This window comes from Rhamphochromis longiceps, linkage group LG7 (genome assembly GCF_057381845.1).
Source record: "Rhamphochromis longiceps isolate RC_006_pf linkage group LG7, R_longiceps_female_GT1.1, whole genome shotgun sequence".
In the NCBI taxonomy this organism is placed as follows: domain Eukaryota; kingdom Metazoa; phylum Chordata; class Actinopteri; order Cichliformes; family Cichlidae; genus Rhamphochromis; species Rhamphochromis longiceps.
This window is the reverse complement of record NC_140563.1, coordinates 23,609,308-23,625,581: the sequence shown is the minus strand read 5'-3', so window position 1 is coordinate 23,625,581 and position 16,274 is coordinate 23,609,308. Positions and strand designations below refer to the sequence as shown.

The 16,274-nt window shown below is 43.0% G+C and overlaps 1 protein-coding gene across 4 annotated transcripts in view; it reads left to right on the top strand.

Annotated features, from left to right (window-relative positions):
- The window catches only part of kif21a (kinesin family member 21A), a 58,045-nt gene extending 43,084 nt beyond the window's left edge, over positions 1–14,961 (top strand). For all 4 annotated transcript variants that reach the window (XM_085412939.1, XM_085412938.1, XM_085412937.1 and 1 more), the window contains 7 exons: positions 4,455–4,591; positions 5,153–5,327; positions 8,861–9,025; positions 10,460–10,577; positions 10,821–10,991; positions 11,430–11,629; positions 13,023–14,961. In XM_085412939.1, coding sequence (XP_085269065.1) covers positions 4,455–4,591; positions 5,153–5,327; positions 8,861–9,025; positions 10,460–10,577; positions 10,821–10,991; positions 11,430–11,629; positions 13,023–13,113 — 1,057 coding nt within the window. In that variant the 3' untranslated portion in view covers positions 13,114–14,961. The remainder of the gene's footprint in view (positions 1–4,454; positions 4,592–5,152; positions 5,328–8,860; positions 9,026–10,459; positions 10,578–10,820; positions 10,992–11,429; positions 11,630–13,022) is intronic.
- Positions 14,962–16,274: the final 1,313 nt, after the last annotated feature.

The window sequence follows — 16,274 nt, the reverse complement described above, 5'->3', positions numbered from 1 at the left end:
AATAGAAAGATTGAACAGTGAGCAAACAGTTATTATAAAACTGGCTGTGCATCAACTGAAAAATACTGACAGCAGTTTTTGATTATATCTTAAGAATTCTTCTTCATTGCCTGTCGTCCTGTTTTAGAATATGAGCAACTTCAAAAATATTAGTGCTGTGAAAGTGGTCAAGATGTATTTGTAGTACAGACTTGCAGATTAAATCTAAGTGGTTTGTCAAAGTAATGAAAAATAACAATTGCATTAACTATTTAGGAATCATAATTATTACATGTGAGCATTATGTCAGTATCTGTAATTATACCCAAGAGTCTTGATTGCAGTGGTTTTGAGGGTTACTGTTTAAAGGTAGTGTATAAAAGCTCATGACTAGATGTCAGTAGATTGCAGTCAACTGAATTCTATTCTTACCCTTCCCAATTTTAAGCACCTAATCCTAGATACAGTGGTCGGTTAAGGACAAACAATGCTGGCCGTCGAGTGTAGACTGCCAATCTGCCGTTTACCTCATCAGTATGCTGCTTGTTTACATCCATTTAATCTGGAGGAGGCTGTAAACCTTCTGAGTCTGATACGAGTTTATGAATCAGTGAAGCTCACTGATGTCTAATGACAATACTGAGGTTAGTTGTTGAGTTTTAGTGGATTTTGTTGCACTTAGCTACTCTTAGCTGGTGTCACTGAAACTTTCTTTGCAGTCGCTGTAACGTTGTTGGACTCGGACACTTGGTGAATAAACTCAGAGGGAAAGTGAGATTTTTATTTTTTTATTTTATTTTTTAAAAACATTTGAGTCCAACATTAGTTGGAATAATGTTAGCTTATAACCAGCAAGGCTCTGGTTTAGTTTTATTGTCTAATCTGCTGACAATAAGTAATTGTGACAATATTCAATATAATTAAACATGTTTATGCGCATTTTTGTTTATTAGAGCCCTGATATCATTTCAGGAGGTGACGCTTGAGGTGAGGAGGATAAGGTGGAAATGACGAAGAGAGAGATAAAAATATACATGTACAAATATTAAATTGTTTGTGGTCTTTTACAAGTTTATGGATGCGTTTTTATGACATGGCAGGAAAATGCCAGCAACAAGCCGCCTTGTATGGGAAGCATCCTGGGTTGCTGCATTTAAATTGTTTGTGTTTTGACCATTAGGCAAGGACACCCAACAGGATAAACTCTCTAGGCTACAGCATGGCATTTACTCTGCCACCACCCTCAGGCTAAACATGACATTTTTGTTAAAACGAGTCTCTTCATTTTTCTCTTCTTCTTTTTTTCATCCACCATCCACCAATTTCTTTCTGGTGTGCAGTGTAGTCACACACATGCTCAGCTATTGTTAGATTTAAGCAGTCATTAAAAGCTGTTTTGACACAAGATGAATCATTTTTCTTTAAATATATTCCAAAAATTACAGTGTTCAGATTTTTCTCCCAGAGCTCTAATTTGACCTCATTAAAGATGGATTTGGGGGGAAAAGTGTTGCGTATGCTGGGAAGATGGTAAAACCTGTTGAACTGGGGGATTTAGGACTGCATATAAATAAGGTTTTCAGTGAAACAAGGATAATAAATGCCTGAGGTCTGCCAGGCTTTTTGTGTAAAAAGAGAATAAATTGTTGCTCTAAAACAGGAACTTTAATGGCATGATGATTTGTTGACAGAATGATAGTTGCTTACACTGTCAACCAACTGGTAATCTTAAGACACCAGACTGAGCAGCAAACATTTCAGTAATCCTTATTAGCTTCAGATGAGTGTGAACAAGTGACAACGCCTTACTGCCAAAACCATCCTGCTGGTGGCTTCGATGACATAAATGCAGCATGTGCATCTGCTCTCTTCATGCAGTCCTGACACACTCCTGCCAGCTGTGTTTTAACAGCTTAGTCCACAGTTTAATTATGCAGTAGCTTAATTGGAAGTGATTCTGCCTACCTTCAGAAACCTGAAGAGCTGCCTGCCATTTCCTGTCTCTCCCCTACTGCTTTTCTCAATAGCCACTTAAGCCGTATGACAGGTTACCTAAGGCATACTGCAAATGTTGTGCAGGATCAGATGGGCTTTCTGAAATGTTATTTTGTTAAATGCTGGCCAAATGCTTACTCTGTCCCAAGTAACTGCAATGATGTTTTGGTTAATACATGTGGATTTTGTACATAAATATAATAAAAGACAATGTCAGACATTCAAAGTTTATAAAAGCATATTGTACCATTGTAAAGTGGAGCCTGTATGCGTGCAGAAACATTTAAGACCATATTGTTTTTGATTCTTTGGCTAAAAGACTGCAGAAGAGATAGGTAGCCACTGTGACATCTATTTAGTTTCAGATTTTGTATTTTAAAGGCTCAAACTTTTAGTCCAGCAATGTTTGTAGCCCAGAGACATTGACATCTCTCAATTAGTGCGAACGCTTAAAATACATGGTATAAAACATAGTCGTGGCTTCTGTAATGGAAAAAAGAAGCCAGTGTGAAAATACCTTAAATCTATACGCTGAAAGCTGTGAGGTGTTGTTTACAAAATATGTCTGGTGCTACTGAAGTCTCTGGGAAAATGGCTTTGATTTGACCTCTGTAAACACTGTCCTGTTGAGTTTATAGGCTCAGTCACTCATTTAAAAAAAGTCTGTTTCCAAAGAGATTTATCTGTGGTATTAAAACCACATGCTCATTGGATAGCTTGTCACTCACTAATTATTGGCAAGTTTTAGAGTCGGAACTGCACCACCTCATCACATCAAGCTTTTTTCAACCAAGATGGCTGTGATGGAAACACTCAGGTCGAGGACTCAAAATGCACAAGCTCCTTAGACCATATCGATAGCAAACAGAAAATGTTTGTCATCTGATTCCTCTGAACTGGAGAGATCCACTTCAGTGACTTCAGTTAGCTGAGATGAGGCAGAGAAGAGGCCTTTCAGCCACAGTTGTCACACTTATTAATCAAAGTTGCAGCTCCTCTAACAAACTAATAAAGCGCTTACAAATTCTAAAAGGCACTCCTACTTCTCCATCCACAATCCATAGTCATGTTATATTAGCTGCTACACTCTGCTTAATGGAAAGTACATTCTCAGTGTGTGTGCAACGTCATTATGTATGTGAAGACATAATTTATCAGATTTGGAAGTAAAAGCTTTGGAAAACTATTACTAAATCGCTTTGGTAAAAATCTGTATAATTCCAATCGCTTTATGGAAGGTAGAAGTAATTGATGGGTATGGAAAATATAGATGCTCAGTATATTACACTAAAATGTATTCCTCCCATGTGTTATGTTTTTAAAATGCCTTTTTATTCATGGGTACACGCTCACACTACAATTAGCTCTTCTCGAGGTTGCACTGCAGATAACAACTCAGGAACTCAGGAATAGGAAGCAGTTAGTTTTATAATCAGTAGCTAATCAGCCCCCAGGAATATCAGAATATCATCCCCTCAGGGATGCCTGCACCTGTCCTTCAGCTTCCTCCTACAGTAGCTTTGCTCCACTCTCTGATTTCAAACAAGTATGAATACTTTATTTTTGGGCTGTTGCTGATTTGCCATACCTATCCATCTGTTTTCTTCCCCTTAGCCAGTTCATGGTGAGAGTCTGGCTGGAGCTTGTTCCTGGAGCATGCCAGTCTGTTGCAGGCTGCAGGGCTGTTCTTTGGTTTTGTTCTCTCTGGGGTTTCTTCCCCCACTGCTTTGGCAACTTTGTGCAAGAGTTACCCAGGAAAAAAACAAACATGTTAAAACATGATTAAAATCAATGAATGGATGTCTTCTCCAAGACCATAAGATAATTGGAACAAAGCCAAACAGCGTCACTGTGTTTAGTGCATTGTTGGTATTGAACCTGAACCCTCTGCAGTCCTCTCCTGTGACTTCTGTGGAAGACTACAAAGCTCTCCAGAAATATGAAAAAGAGAAAACAGAAAAACAGATGTTTTTTCTCACATCTGTGAAGTTTTTCAGGCTTCAAGCCTGAAGAACAAAAACCTACTAATGATAAGTGTCATCGTTTGGATAGCTCATGCTGCAGATTCGCTGGTTATGAAATTTTACAATTACACTATCACAGCCAGCCAATTAGTGATCAACCAGGCTTACTGAGATGCTGCAGAATTCTCAGTCCCCGATAAGAAGACTCCATGGGTTTCCAGTGATCACCTGTCTTCGGCTCTTTGGGTGTTTCAATCAATTATAGGCTGCAAAAGAAATCATCTCGATTATTTATAGGTTCTTGGCTTGTCTTTCCTTTCTTTCAACACAAGGGTGACTCCTTTCACAGCTGTCTCATCATTTTTCTCTTATTTTCATCTCTTTCTATTTTTGGTTTGCATCACTGAGAGAGCTGCATGAGTCTGTTGTGTGAATTTGTTGGAGTTTTTTTTCTTCTTTTTTTACTTTGCCATGTGTGATGCTGCCCTTTATGATGGTGGTTTGTTTGTTTTCCAGGGGCGTCATTAACCCGGTCCCACCCACCAAGAGCAGCCGGTCGTCGACATTACAGTGTGTTCATGTGGCGGAGGGACACAGTAAAGCTGTTTTATGTGTTGACTGCACTGACGACCTGCTGTTCACAGGATCCAAAGGTTAATGCTCACAATCCTCCCTCCTTCCTTCCTTCTTTCACCTCCTGACTCTAATCTTACACCTCTAATCAGTATTCTTCAGATGCCTTCTTGTTACAGCTATGGTAATTTATTACACTTGGACATGGTGTTGTGTTATTATATAACAGCATAACACCACATATAAAAGCCAATAAGGATTAATTAGGATTGTCATATGGTGGATAAATGAGGTGATGGAACATAAATGACATTGTCCAAGCCACAACATTGTTATGGTGATGGAGCTTTTAAGCATAACAAATGGATTTTAATGTGCAGGAAATCAGCTAGAGTGCCAATTTATCCCAGCAGGATTAATTGTGCATTCCAAGTGCAAGAAGGTGCTGTCCAGCTCTGTTTAGTTTAGCTGTCAGTTAAAATGGATTTTGTTTTGTATCCCTTGCACCGTGATAAATTTTATCCAATCAGTTTTGTTGTGGCGCTCTTCAGTTTTGACATCCCGTTCTCAGAAATGTTCTCTGTATTTTAATATTGTCATAAATCACAGTGAAAATGACAAGATGGTGTTTTAATTTGCAGACCGGACCTGTAAGGTGTGGAATCTGGTGACGGGTCAGGAGATAATGTCTCTAGCGGGTCACCCCAACAATGTTGTGTCAGTCCGTTATAGCTCTAGTTTGGTCTTTACCGTCTCTACCTCCTACATCAAAGTCTGGGACATTCGGGACTCGGCCAAATGCATCCGCACACTAACGTGAGTAAGACTATTTATTATGGACTGATGAACATTATGTTCACTTTCCTGGCACACACTTTCTGTATAGTTTCTATATAGCAAACTTACAACCCCGTCAGTTGGTATAGTTAAGCTTTATGTACTTAATATGGATAAAATAATAAGCACTTTAGTTTTCACACTTTTCTCTTGTTTCCCAAATATTTTTCTTTCCAAATCATTGAAAATGTTAAGTTGTACAGTCTATGGATTTGTTATTGTTTTAGCAGTATTTCTTTAGCTTTAAAGAAAATGAACATCAATTTGAGTTATACCCTTTAAAGCAGGAGTCCTGCAGGTTTTAGATATCACCCTGGCTCAGCACACCTGAATCAAATGATTAGTTCATTACCAGGCCTCCGGAGAACTTCAAGACATCTTGAGGTGGTAGCTGCCATTTAAATCAGCTCTGTCTGTGAATCGCTACCTTATCGTGGTGGAGGGGTTTGTGTATCCCTTCGGATATGTTGTCTGGGGGCTTTTGCCCCCAGGAAGGAGCCTGAGTTAGTGCGTGAGGTTGAGAGGTACCAGCTAGATATTGTCGGGCTCACCTCTACGCATAGCTTGGGCTCTGGAACCAGTCTCCTGGAGAGGGGCTGGACTCTGTCTCAGTCTGGAGTTGCCCCTGGTGAGAGGCGGCGGGCTGGGGTGGGTATTCTAATATCCCCTCGGCTTGCTGGCGGTACGTTGGGGTTTTTCCCGGTGGATGAGAGGGTTTGTTCCCTGCGCCTTAGGGTCGGGGAACGGGTCCTGACTGTCATCTGCGCTTATGCGCCGAGTGGCAGATCAGAGTACCCAGCCTTCTTAGAGTCCCTGGGTGGGGTGCTGGAAAGTGCTCCACCTGGAGACTCTGTTGTCCTGCTGGGAGACTTCAGTGCTCACGTGGGTAACGACAGTGAGACCCGGAGGGGCGTGATTGGGAGGAACGGCCTCCCTGATCTGAACCTGAGCGGTGTTTTGTTATTGGACTTCTGTGCAAATCACAGTTTAGCCATAACGAACACCTTGTTCGAACATAAGAGTGTCCATAAGTGCACGTGGCACCAGGACGCTCTAGGCCACAGGTCGATGATCGATTTTGTAATCGTATCACCAGACCTGTGACCATATGTTCTAGACACTCAGGTAAAGAGAGGGGCTGAGCTGTCAACTGATCACCACCTGGTGGTGAGTTGGATCAGGCGGCGGGAGAGGATGCTGGACAGACCCGGTGCACCTAAACACGTAGTGAGGGTGTGCTGGGGACGTCTAGCAGAGGCCCCAGTCGGCAAGATCTTCAACGCACACCTCCAGCAGAGCTTCAACAGCATTCCGAGGGAGACTGGGGACATTGAGTCCGAATGGACCATGTTCAGCGTCTCCATTGCCGAAGCTGCTGCATTGAGCTGCGTCCGCAAGGTGGTTGGTGCCTGCCTCGGTAATCCCCGAACCAAATGGTGGACACCAGAGGTGAAGGGAGCCACCAGGCTGAAGGAGTCCTATCGGGCTTGGTTACCCTGTGGGACTCCGGAGGCAGCTGACAGGTATCGACAGGCCAAGCGAAATGTGGCTTGGGCAGTGGCTGAAGCAAAAACTTGGGTGTGGGAGGAGTTTGGAGAGGCTATGGAAAAAGACTTTCGGACTGCCTCGAAGAGCTTCTGGCAAACCGTCAGACGTCTCAGGAGGGGAAAGCGGTGCTCTACCTGCACTGTGTATAGTGCTGGCGGAGCGCTGCTGACGTCGACTGAGAAAATTGTCAGGCGGTGGAAGGAATACTTAGAGGACCTCCTTAATCCCACTGACACGTCTTCCAAGGAGGAAGCAGAGTCTGGGGATGAGGGGAATGACCCGCCAATTTCCGGAGGCGCGGTCACTGAGGCAGTTAAACAACTCCTTGGTGGCAGAGCCCCTGGTGTTGATGAGGTCCGCCCCGAGTTCCTGAAGGCTCTGGACGTTGTAGGGCTGTCCTGGTTGACACGCCTCTGCAATGTTGCATGGAGATCAGGGGCAGTACCCCTGGACTGGCAGACCGGAGTGGTGGTCCCCATCTTTAAGAAGGGGGACCGCAGGGTGTGTTCCAACTACAGGGGGATCACACTCCTAAGCCTCCCTGGGAAAGTCTATGCCAGGGTGCTGGAAAGGAGAGTTCGTCCGCTAGTCGAACCTCGGATACAGGAGGAACAATGCGGTTTTCGTCCTGGTCGCGGAACACTGGACCAGCTCTTTATCCTCTCCAGGATACTTGAGGGTGCATGGGAGTTTGCCCAACCAGTCTACATGTGTTTTGTGGACTTGGAGAAGGCATTCGACCGTGTCCCTCGGGGTGTCCTGTGGGAGGTGCTGCGGGAGTATGGGGTGTCTGGCCCATTGCTACGGGCCATTCGATCCCTATACAACCGTTGCAAGAGCTTGGTTCGCATTGCCGGCAATAAGTCGGACTCGTTCCCGGTGGGTGATGGGCTCCGCCAGGGCTGCCCTTTGTCTCCGGTTCTGTTCATAATTTTTATGGACAGGATTTCTAGGCGCAGCCAAGTGGCGGAGGGCTTTCGCTTTGGTGGCCTCAGAATCTCATCTCTGCTTTTTGCGGATGATGTGGTTCTGTTGGCTTCATCGGGTGAGGGCCTCCAGCTCGCACTGGAACGGTTCGCAGCCAGTGTGAAGCAGCGGGAATAAAGATCAGCACCTCCAAATCTGAGGCCATGGTTCTCAGCCAGAAAAGGGTGGAGTGCCCACTCCGGGTCGGGGATGAGTTCCTGCCCCAAGTGGAGGAGTTCAAGTATCTCGGGGTCTTGTTCGCGAGTGATGGGAGAAGGGAGCCGGAGATCGACAGACGGATTGGTGCTGCAGCTGCAGTAATGCAGACGCTGCACCGGTCCGTCGTGGTGAAGAGGGAGCTGAGTGTAAAAGCGAAGCTCTCAATTTACCGGTCGATCTACGTCCCTACCCTCACCTATGGCCACGAGCTGTGGGTAGTGACCGAAAGAACAAGATCGCGGATACAAGCGGCGGAAATTAGCTTCCTCCAAGGGTGGCTGGCCTCTCCCTTAGGGTGAGAAGTTTGGCCATCTGGGAGGCGCTCAGAGTAGAGCCGCTGCTCCTCCACATTGAAAGGAGCCAGCTGAGGTGGTTCAGGAATCTGACAAGGATGCCTCCTGGGTGCCTCCTGGGTGAGGTGTTCCAGGCATGTCCCACCGGGAGGAGGCCATGGGGCAGACACAGGACACGCTGGAGAGATTATATCTCTTGGCTGGCCTGGGAACGCCTCGGTGTTCCCCCGGATAAGCTGGAGGAGGTGGCTGGGGAGAGGGAGGTCTGGGCTTCTCTGCTTAGGCTGCTTCCCCCGCGACCCGGCCCTGGATAAAGCGGATGAAGATGGATGGATGGTGTTGGATCAAGGACACGTCTAAAACCTGCAGGACACCGGCCCTTGAGGCCTGGAGCTGGACACTCCTGTTTTTAAAGTTACACCTCCTGTAATGCTAATTATGCCTAATTGTTGCATATTTGTACATATTTTATTCATATATCTTCAGGTCTTCTGGTCAAGTTAATGTTGGGGATGTCTGTGCGTCCAACACCAGCCGGACAGTCACCATCCCTGCAGGAGAGAATCAGATCAACCAGATTGCGCTCAACCCCAATGGCACAGTCCTGTACGCTGCTGCTGGAAACTCTGTCAGGGTCTGGGACCTGAGAAGGTAAGCAGAGATACTCAAAATGAATGCAAAAGTAATATCCAGACAGTGGGTTAGCAGGGTGGCAGTCAGTCTGATTTAACAATCTGAGGGATTTTTCTTAAGTGAAATATCGTACTTTTTGTGTGGATTGTTTGGAGTTTGGTACAGATTATCGTGACACTTCGTTTTTATTTCCCTCTGCCAGCACAGTTGTTTTTGTTAACCTTATTTTGCTTGTCATTCTGTCTGTAAATATAACGTCACACAACAGCTTGAAAAGTTTTAAATGAATACTGATAAAAGTTAAAACCCCATTCTACACCACTACAATCTCTAAAATATGTCTTACATCCACCAATGTCTTCAAAATTGACTTAATGAATTATTATAAACTGTGCATTACAGTAAGAAGTTATAACTCTCATAATTATAACTCATAACAAAAAACATTTCAGTAGATGCAGAAAGTTCCTCAATATGCTTTTTATTTTGTTAAAAAAAAAACAACCTTCGATCAAAAATGGGCACTGCCTTAATTTGTTTTTATATTTTAACTAACCAAGATTCAAACATTTTTGGATGTATCTGGTCTTGATTTCAAAATGCAAAACGGCATGGTGGAAGTGGGTCAACAGACCAATTTTCAGATAAATGGTCTTTAAAGTATTTCCTTAAAAAGGTAACATCAGTAACAGCAGTTTGTATGCATGTAACGTTTTTAGGCAAAGTGAAGATTGTTGAGGAGAAAATGTTTTGAGAGGGAGATGTGACCCAGCTGAGAAATGGTCAGACCCTTGTGTAACAGGAGCATTTGAAGAAGTCTAGAGTTTTAAAAGGAGGATGCCAAATTCACGTCTGGGATTTACTTTTTATAGGCGTAGATGAAAGTTTGATCAAAACCTTTTTCCTTTATTTTTTTTTTCTAAAACGTGTTGTATGGAGGTATTGATAAACACATGCACATCAATAACACTGACCGTGTGTTTATGATTTCCCCTGACATTTTCAGATGCATGACATGCACACTTCATTAGATAGTACAAACTCCAATTTCATTGTGTTGCCTTGGAACTTAATTGTGTATGAAAACCTGACAAGCATCCATTTCAAAGCTGTCACGCCTTTTTGACAGCTGCCTGATATTAGCTGTGATGAATTGCCTCTTTGTTCATCTTACGAACGTAACAGTCAGTAAGTGGTACTTTGGATGATTAAACTAACTGTGAATCAATATTCTGTATAAGAACGGTCCCATTTTCTCTGAGACAGAACTCAGCAAACCTCATTTTTACATATTTTCATGAGTGATATATTAAGTATATCATTACTTTAGTAATATCTTCTCTTTGTACTTTGATTTGATACATGTATTTAAGTTTTATTTTGGCATTTCCCCTGTGGTATTGGCTTGACAGTTTAACAAAAGACTCATTAACATTTCCTTTCCTGCATTAGGTTTGCCTCTACTGGAAAGCTTACTGGTCACCTTGGTCCAGTTATGTGCTTGACTGTGGATCAGTCTGGAAACAGCCAAGACCTGGTTATCACTGGCTCCAAGGACCATTACATTAAGGTGTGTTTCAGGCTTTCAAACTGCTGCTCTTCACATCTCTGTTGTTCACTTGTTTCTTGAGGCAGATGATAAAGTGAGATTCTTTGTGCAGCTGAGTCATCCAGTAATGCAATATAAGGACAGCTTAGGTTAGACATGCTACATAACCCATGTTTAACTGATTTTATTTATCTTTTGTTATAATAATCCTTATGTTCAGATGCATATCATCCCTTTTAACATGTATTGTTTTTGCTGTTGCAGCTGTTTGACGTGACTGAAGGCTCTCTGGGAAGCATCAGCCCTACACACAACTTTGAACCACCACATTACGACGGTATCGAGTCTCTGGTAATCCAAGGGGACATTTTCTTCAGCGGCTCCCGAGACAATGGCATCAAAAAGTGGGACCTAGACCGTAAAGACCTACTGCAGGTACTGGATGATCAATGCAAAAAGAAATATGGATAGGAGACATTCAGATGTTTGTTCCATTTGATGCAATATAGATTTTTTTTTTTTTCATTTTGATTTTATAACTGTCAAAAGTAGCCTAAAATATTTTTATTTCCTCTTTTTTTATCACCATTATTGTCTTTCCAGAGATTTTTCTCCTGGAAAACCTGCTGTAAATCAATGTGCAGAAAACTGCCCTTTCTGTCACATTCTTTGTCACATAATGGCCGATAGTAAAGTAAAAGTACAGTTTTCACATGACTGTACATTAAGAAAAAGATGTCTTTCCATATGATACCCTCAAGTTACTGTAGCGATTGCATCATTATGATCATAATCTTTCAGTAAGTTACAAAAACATCAACCATTCATGACATTCTCACTATTAACCATACTGCTATACATCTCTGTGCTCAGCAAGTCCCAAATGCTCACCGTGACTGGGTTTGTGCACTTGGTGTCGTCCCCGGATCACCAGCCTTGCTGAGTGGATGCAGAGGCGGGGTGCTCAAGCTGTGGCACACAGACACTCTAGGGACACTGGGGGAGCTCAAGGGTCACGAGAGCCCCATCAACAGCATCTCTGCCAACAGCAGCCACCTGTTCACCGCCTCAGAGTGAGTTTTCCACACACACTGACACACATGCTTAGGCTCTCTGTTTGTCTCCAGAGAGGGAGACAAACAACTGTTTGTTTGTGTCTCTCTGGATATGAGGGAAAACAACTTCACCTGAGGCTCATATACACATGGGTAACAAATTAAAGTAAAAACATGAGCATTGACCCTGTGGTGAGTGGGTTCCATTGGGTCTGTTACGCTGCGAGCGACATTCTGCCAGCAGAGTTTAGATCCACTTGTCCTTATAAAGCAGGGTTTCCCAGAGTTTTGATGACTGAGTGACACTTTAGGGAGTGAGATGGATTCAGAGTTGTACAAGGAAAAATGAATACAAATGTCATGTACCATTATTGTTTCAAGGGAGGGAGATGAGGCTTTATGTTGATGATAACCCTTATTTTGCTCTCTCCCCCCCCCCCCCCCCCCCCCCCCCCCCCCCCTTAAACTATCAGTGAATTGGCTGTTAAATTTTTTCTTCTTGGCTGTATTAGTTTATATTAGGTTTGGTCTGGTCTGCTAAGACAACCAAGAACAGAAGTCAAACTGGAGAGAAATGCTTCATTGGTCTTTGTTCTGTTAAATCATAGTATGACAAAACTGTAGTGCAATCTTTAGGTAAATGGTAATGGTAAATGGCCTGTATTTGTATAGCGCTTTTACTAGTCCCGCCTAGGGACCCCAAAGTGCTTTACACATCCAGTCGTCCACCCATTCACACACACATTCACACACACATTCACACACTGGTGGAGGCAAGCTACAGTTGTAGCCACAGCTGCCCTGGGGCGCACTGACAGAAGCGAGGCTGCCATATCGCGCCATCGGCCCTTCTGGCCAACACAATTAGGCGGTAGGTGAAGTGTCTTTCCCAACGACACAACGACCGAGACTGTCCGAGCCGGGGCTCGAACTTTCCTATTACAAGGCGAACTCTCAACTCTTGAGCCACGATCGCCCTAGGTAACACACAAATGTTAAAAACACCTCCAGCTCATGTTTCATGCTGTGAGAGAGCTGGCCTTAGGAAAGGGTTGCTGCAAATTCACACACATTTTCTCTTCTGGGTGATCTTTTGTCCTCTGATGAAACATTTCTTTCTGATCGGAGTGTTCTTTTCCTAGATGACAGATTTCCATCCAACCAGTAGTTTCAGTGAGCCTTTCTAGTGGCTCATAATGGATCAGGAGTTCACTGAAATACCTTATATTGGCTTTCCCCTTTAATTTGGCACCCCTCTACACGTATTTATGTATGTGATCAGCAAATTACATATACATATTGGTAATTTTATACGTAAATTCCAAGTAAAAAGTCTTCAAATCAGTGAAAATGTAAAGACATTAAGAGGATATGGAATATATTATAACTTTTGTGTCTTTGTGTCTTGCAGTGATCGGACTGTGAAGATCTGGCGTGCACGTGGTGGACTGGATGGCACCTTGGAAGTGGTTGACAGTGTAGACGAGGTTGCAAGTAACTGAACACGGTACCACTTGCCTGGTTTGACTCTAGAAGGACGTAAAGGCACTCCTGCCCTGCACTTTGACCCCTTAACTATCAAGCCTAAACGACGCACCTTCCATATCATGTGACGTTCATGACTGAGCCAACAGGAAACGGTAATCTCATCACAGTGGAAGCTAACGCATTAGTTCTTTTCTTTGACTCTGTATGCTTAGAGGATTTTGCTAATCAGGATTTAGTTAACTGTATTGTTAATGACTTCTATTTCTCTCTTCTTGCGCTTTAGACGGTTTGTCATTATTGTCATTGTTATAAGAACTTATATTCACAAGATACTATAGGATGTTTTGAACACACAGTAGACACTATCAGTGCAGCTCGGCTTACACGCAGCACAGTGCAACGATACAACACAGGCAACCCTGCCAAAAAAGGAAGTGGTGTTTTGTTGTCAGAGTACAGAAATACATACGTGCAGCAGAGCTAATGGGTTGGTAGCTGGTCTTCACAACCCACTTCTCTACTTTGTTGAGATTGTTTCTCTGCACTTGAAACAGAAGTGTTATTCCATCAGTCCTGTTTCCAAGAGCAAGAAAAGTGGCTGTGTGAGAAAGAAATCATTCTACCCCTTAACATCCTGCTCTAGCTTCTGTGCTCCCTTCAGTTTCTGCAGCAGCTTTAGATCAGTGACCAAAAATGTGTAACGTGTTCTTATTGCTGTCCTCAGCTGGACTTGTAAACAGAACACACTTTAGAGTAGCTAAAGTTTGACATTTAGGGAAATAAGCTCACTTGCTTTATACACTGCATGTCTTTTGACTGTGGGAGGAATCCAGAGTACCTGGGTTTTCAGGTACAACCCAGAGCTTGAATGGCAGTTTAGTGAAGGAGTCTTCAGTGTCAAGTTAAGAAGCATGATCATCATTACCCTTCAGTCATAAAAGGCGGATGGGGTACTGTTGTCACCCTGTCAGAGGGGCACCATGGACAGCCATTATAACTTCAGAACAAGATGACATAGGATTTCAAATTGATACCATACGTGTAGCTACTAAAAATCTCAGATGAGTTGAAATCTAGTTGACAAGGATTTTGAAATTTATACAATAGGTGCATCTACTGGACGTCTGTAGGGTAGTTTTATTCTGCATTCACTGGGCTGTGCGCGCCAAGAATTCATCTTCTGGGGGTCAGGCTGTACATCCTGAAGGGTCTGAGGACCAAGATTGAGTAGAAATGAACCAAACTTAAAGAATCTTTGCTCAACAACTCAACAACTCCCATACTCACAAGGTTTAAAGCTTATAATGCTAAGATTTTGACATAGTGGAGGCAGTGCACCACAGGTGTGCAAGTGGTCAGGAAAGGTTTTATAATAATGACAGCCATTTGAAGACCTATGAGGGACAATTGAGCAAATACAGTAAAAATCTTGAATTTATCTGGTAAGTGGTACAGTGGTTAACACAGGCCCCTCACAGGAATCTGGAAGCTGACCGAGGCCTCTGTGTCCCTGTTCCTGTGTGGATTGTTTCTGGGTTTCTGCACCCTCCCACAGCTTAAAGACATGCACGATGAATGAAATTGGGGAATCTAAATTTTCCAAAGGCATAAATGTGAGAAAATTAATTGATGAAGAATTTGCCTGGTGCAGTTTTTGTTTTTTAATTGGTGGAACTTTATCATAGGATCTCATATACCTTTAACCGCTGAGCACATGTAAAAAAAACAAACAAAAATCAACACAATTAGTCTCTGAGATTCACTTAATCCTTAAATGTGAGCAGGTTGAGCACTGATATAAGTCTGCACTTGTTGTCCATGTTTCATTGTGTGCACAAATATATCTTCACTCTTCACACATGCTGGTAACACTCACTAAACCTACACTGCTAAGTTGTGGTCTAATTCCCATGCTGCTAAGACACGTTCACCTTCCCAACCCTATAAGAGGGCTTCTTGTCGTGGGCTCCAGGTGAGGTCCACTCAGTACCGTAGTTGTGTATGTGTGTATATAAGTGTAACGCTATCTCTTTGTTGTTGAGAGGAGAGGCCTTCTGACGCAACCAGTGTTATTTTCCTGACTATTGACTCAACATCTGTCTCTGTTCTGATCTTCGTGGGGCCTTCCTGGAGGCACTCGTGGTCTCTGCAGTTTAACTGACCTGCCTGTCATGATTGTGCTGTCATTTATGAATGTTTGGTGAAACAGCAGCTGTAGGAATTATTCAACTACATATGAAATGTATGTAAACAATGTCTGTTCAAAACGAAAAACTAATCTGACTGAATGTTAGTTTTGTGGGACCACCGATCTGAACGTAGTCTCACACTAGAGCCCAGAGGACCGTGAATGGCACAAAGACTGACGAGTGCATCAGTAATGCTTTGGACTGAGCTTATCCTTCATACAGGTGGCAGGTCACGTTTAGTGGCTTTTGGTTAGTTTCTTTTCTTTGTTTTGTTTGTTATGCCCTTCTTCTTCCCTGTACCCATGACGCACCCCCTCCTGTTTTAGGAGCCATTCCCCAATGGCGGACTCTGTAGCGATTTTAATGTCAGATGCCTGGTCAGAATAAATGCCATCTGTCAAAAACAACCATCTGTGTGTGATTTTCTTGGTTCTGTATTCTTACATACTATATATTATTTTTTACTATTAATATATCTGTAGGCTGATTTATTCAAGCAAACAAACTACCTCTAAATGTGTCTTTGGTTTTTACAAATAAGTTTGATAACTCAATATTTTATTTTTTATTTTTTTCCTGGACATCCTTAATTTTTCATCTTCTTAAAAAGTGGAATGCTAACCTGCTTCATTGCTGTGTTCAAGCTATCAGCTGGCCTGTGGGAACCAGGCTACGATATGACATTTGGCTACAAGAGGGCAATAGTTCATAGCCAGTGATAAACTGGGGAGAAGAATCAAGGTTAGGATGCTTCATCCTCTGAGTAATAAATGACAAACCAGAAGGAATTGATCTGAGGTGGAAGACTATCTGAGATCTCTGCAGAGGTGTACACTGGTGTGCCCACGGTAGCCCAACAAACCCTCCTTACCTGAAGACTCCTCCAGGAGGAAACAGTTCTTCATTTTATTGATTTGGCAGCACTTCACCTTAAGGGTCCCTTTATTTACTATTTATAGTCATTTCTTCCTCAACTCCCTCAGACT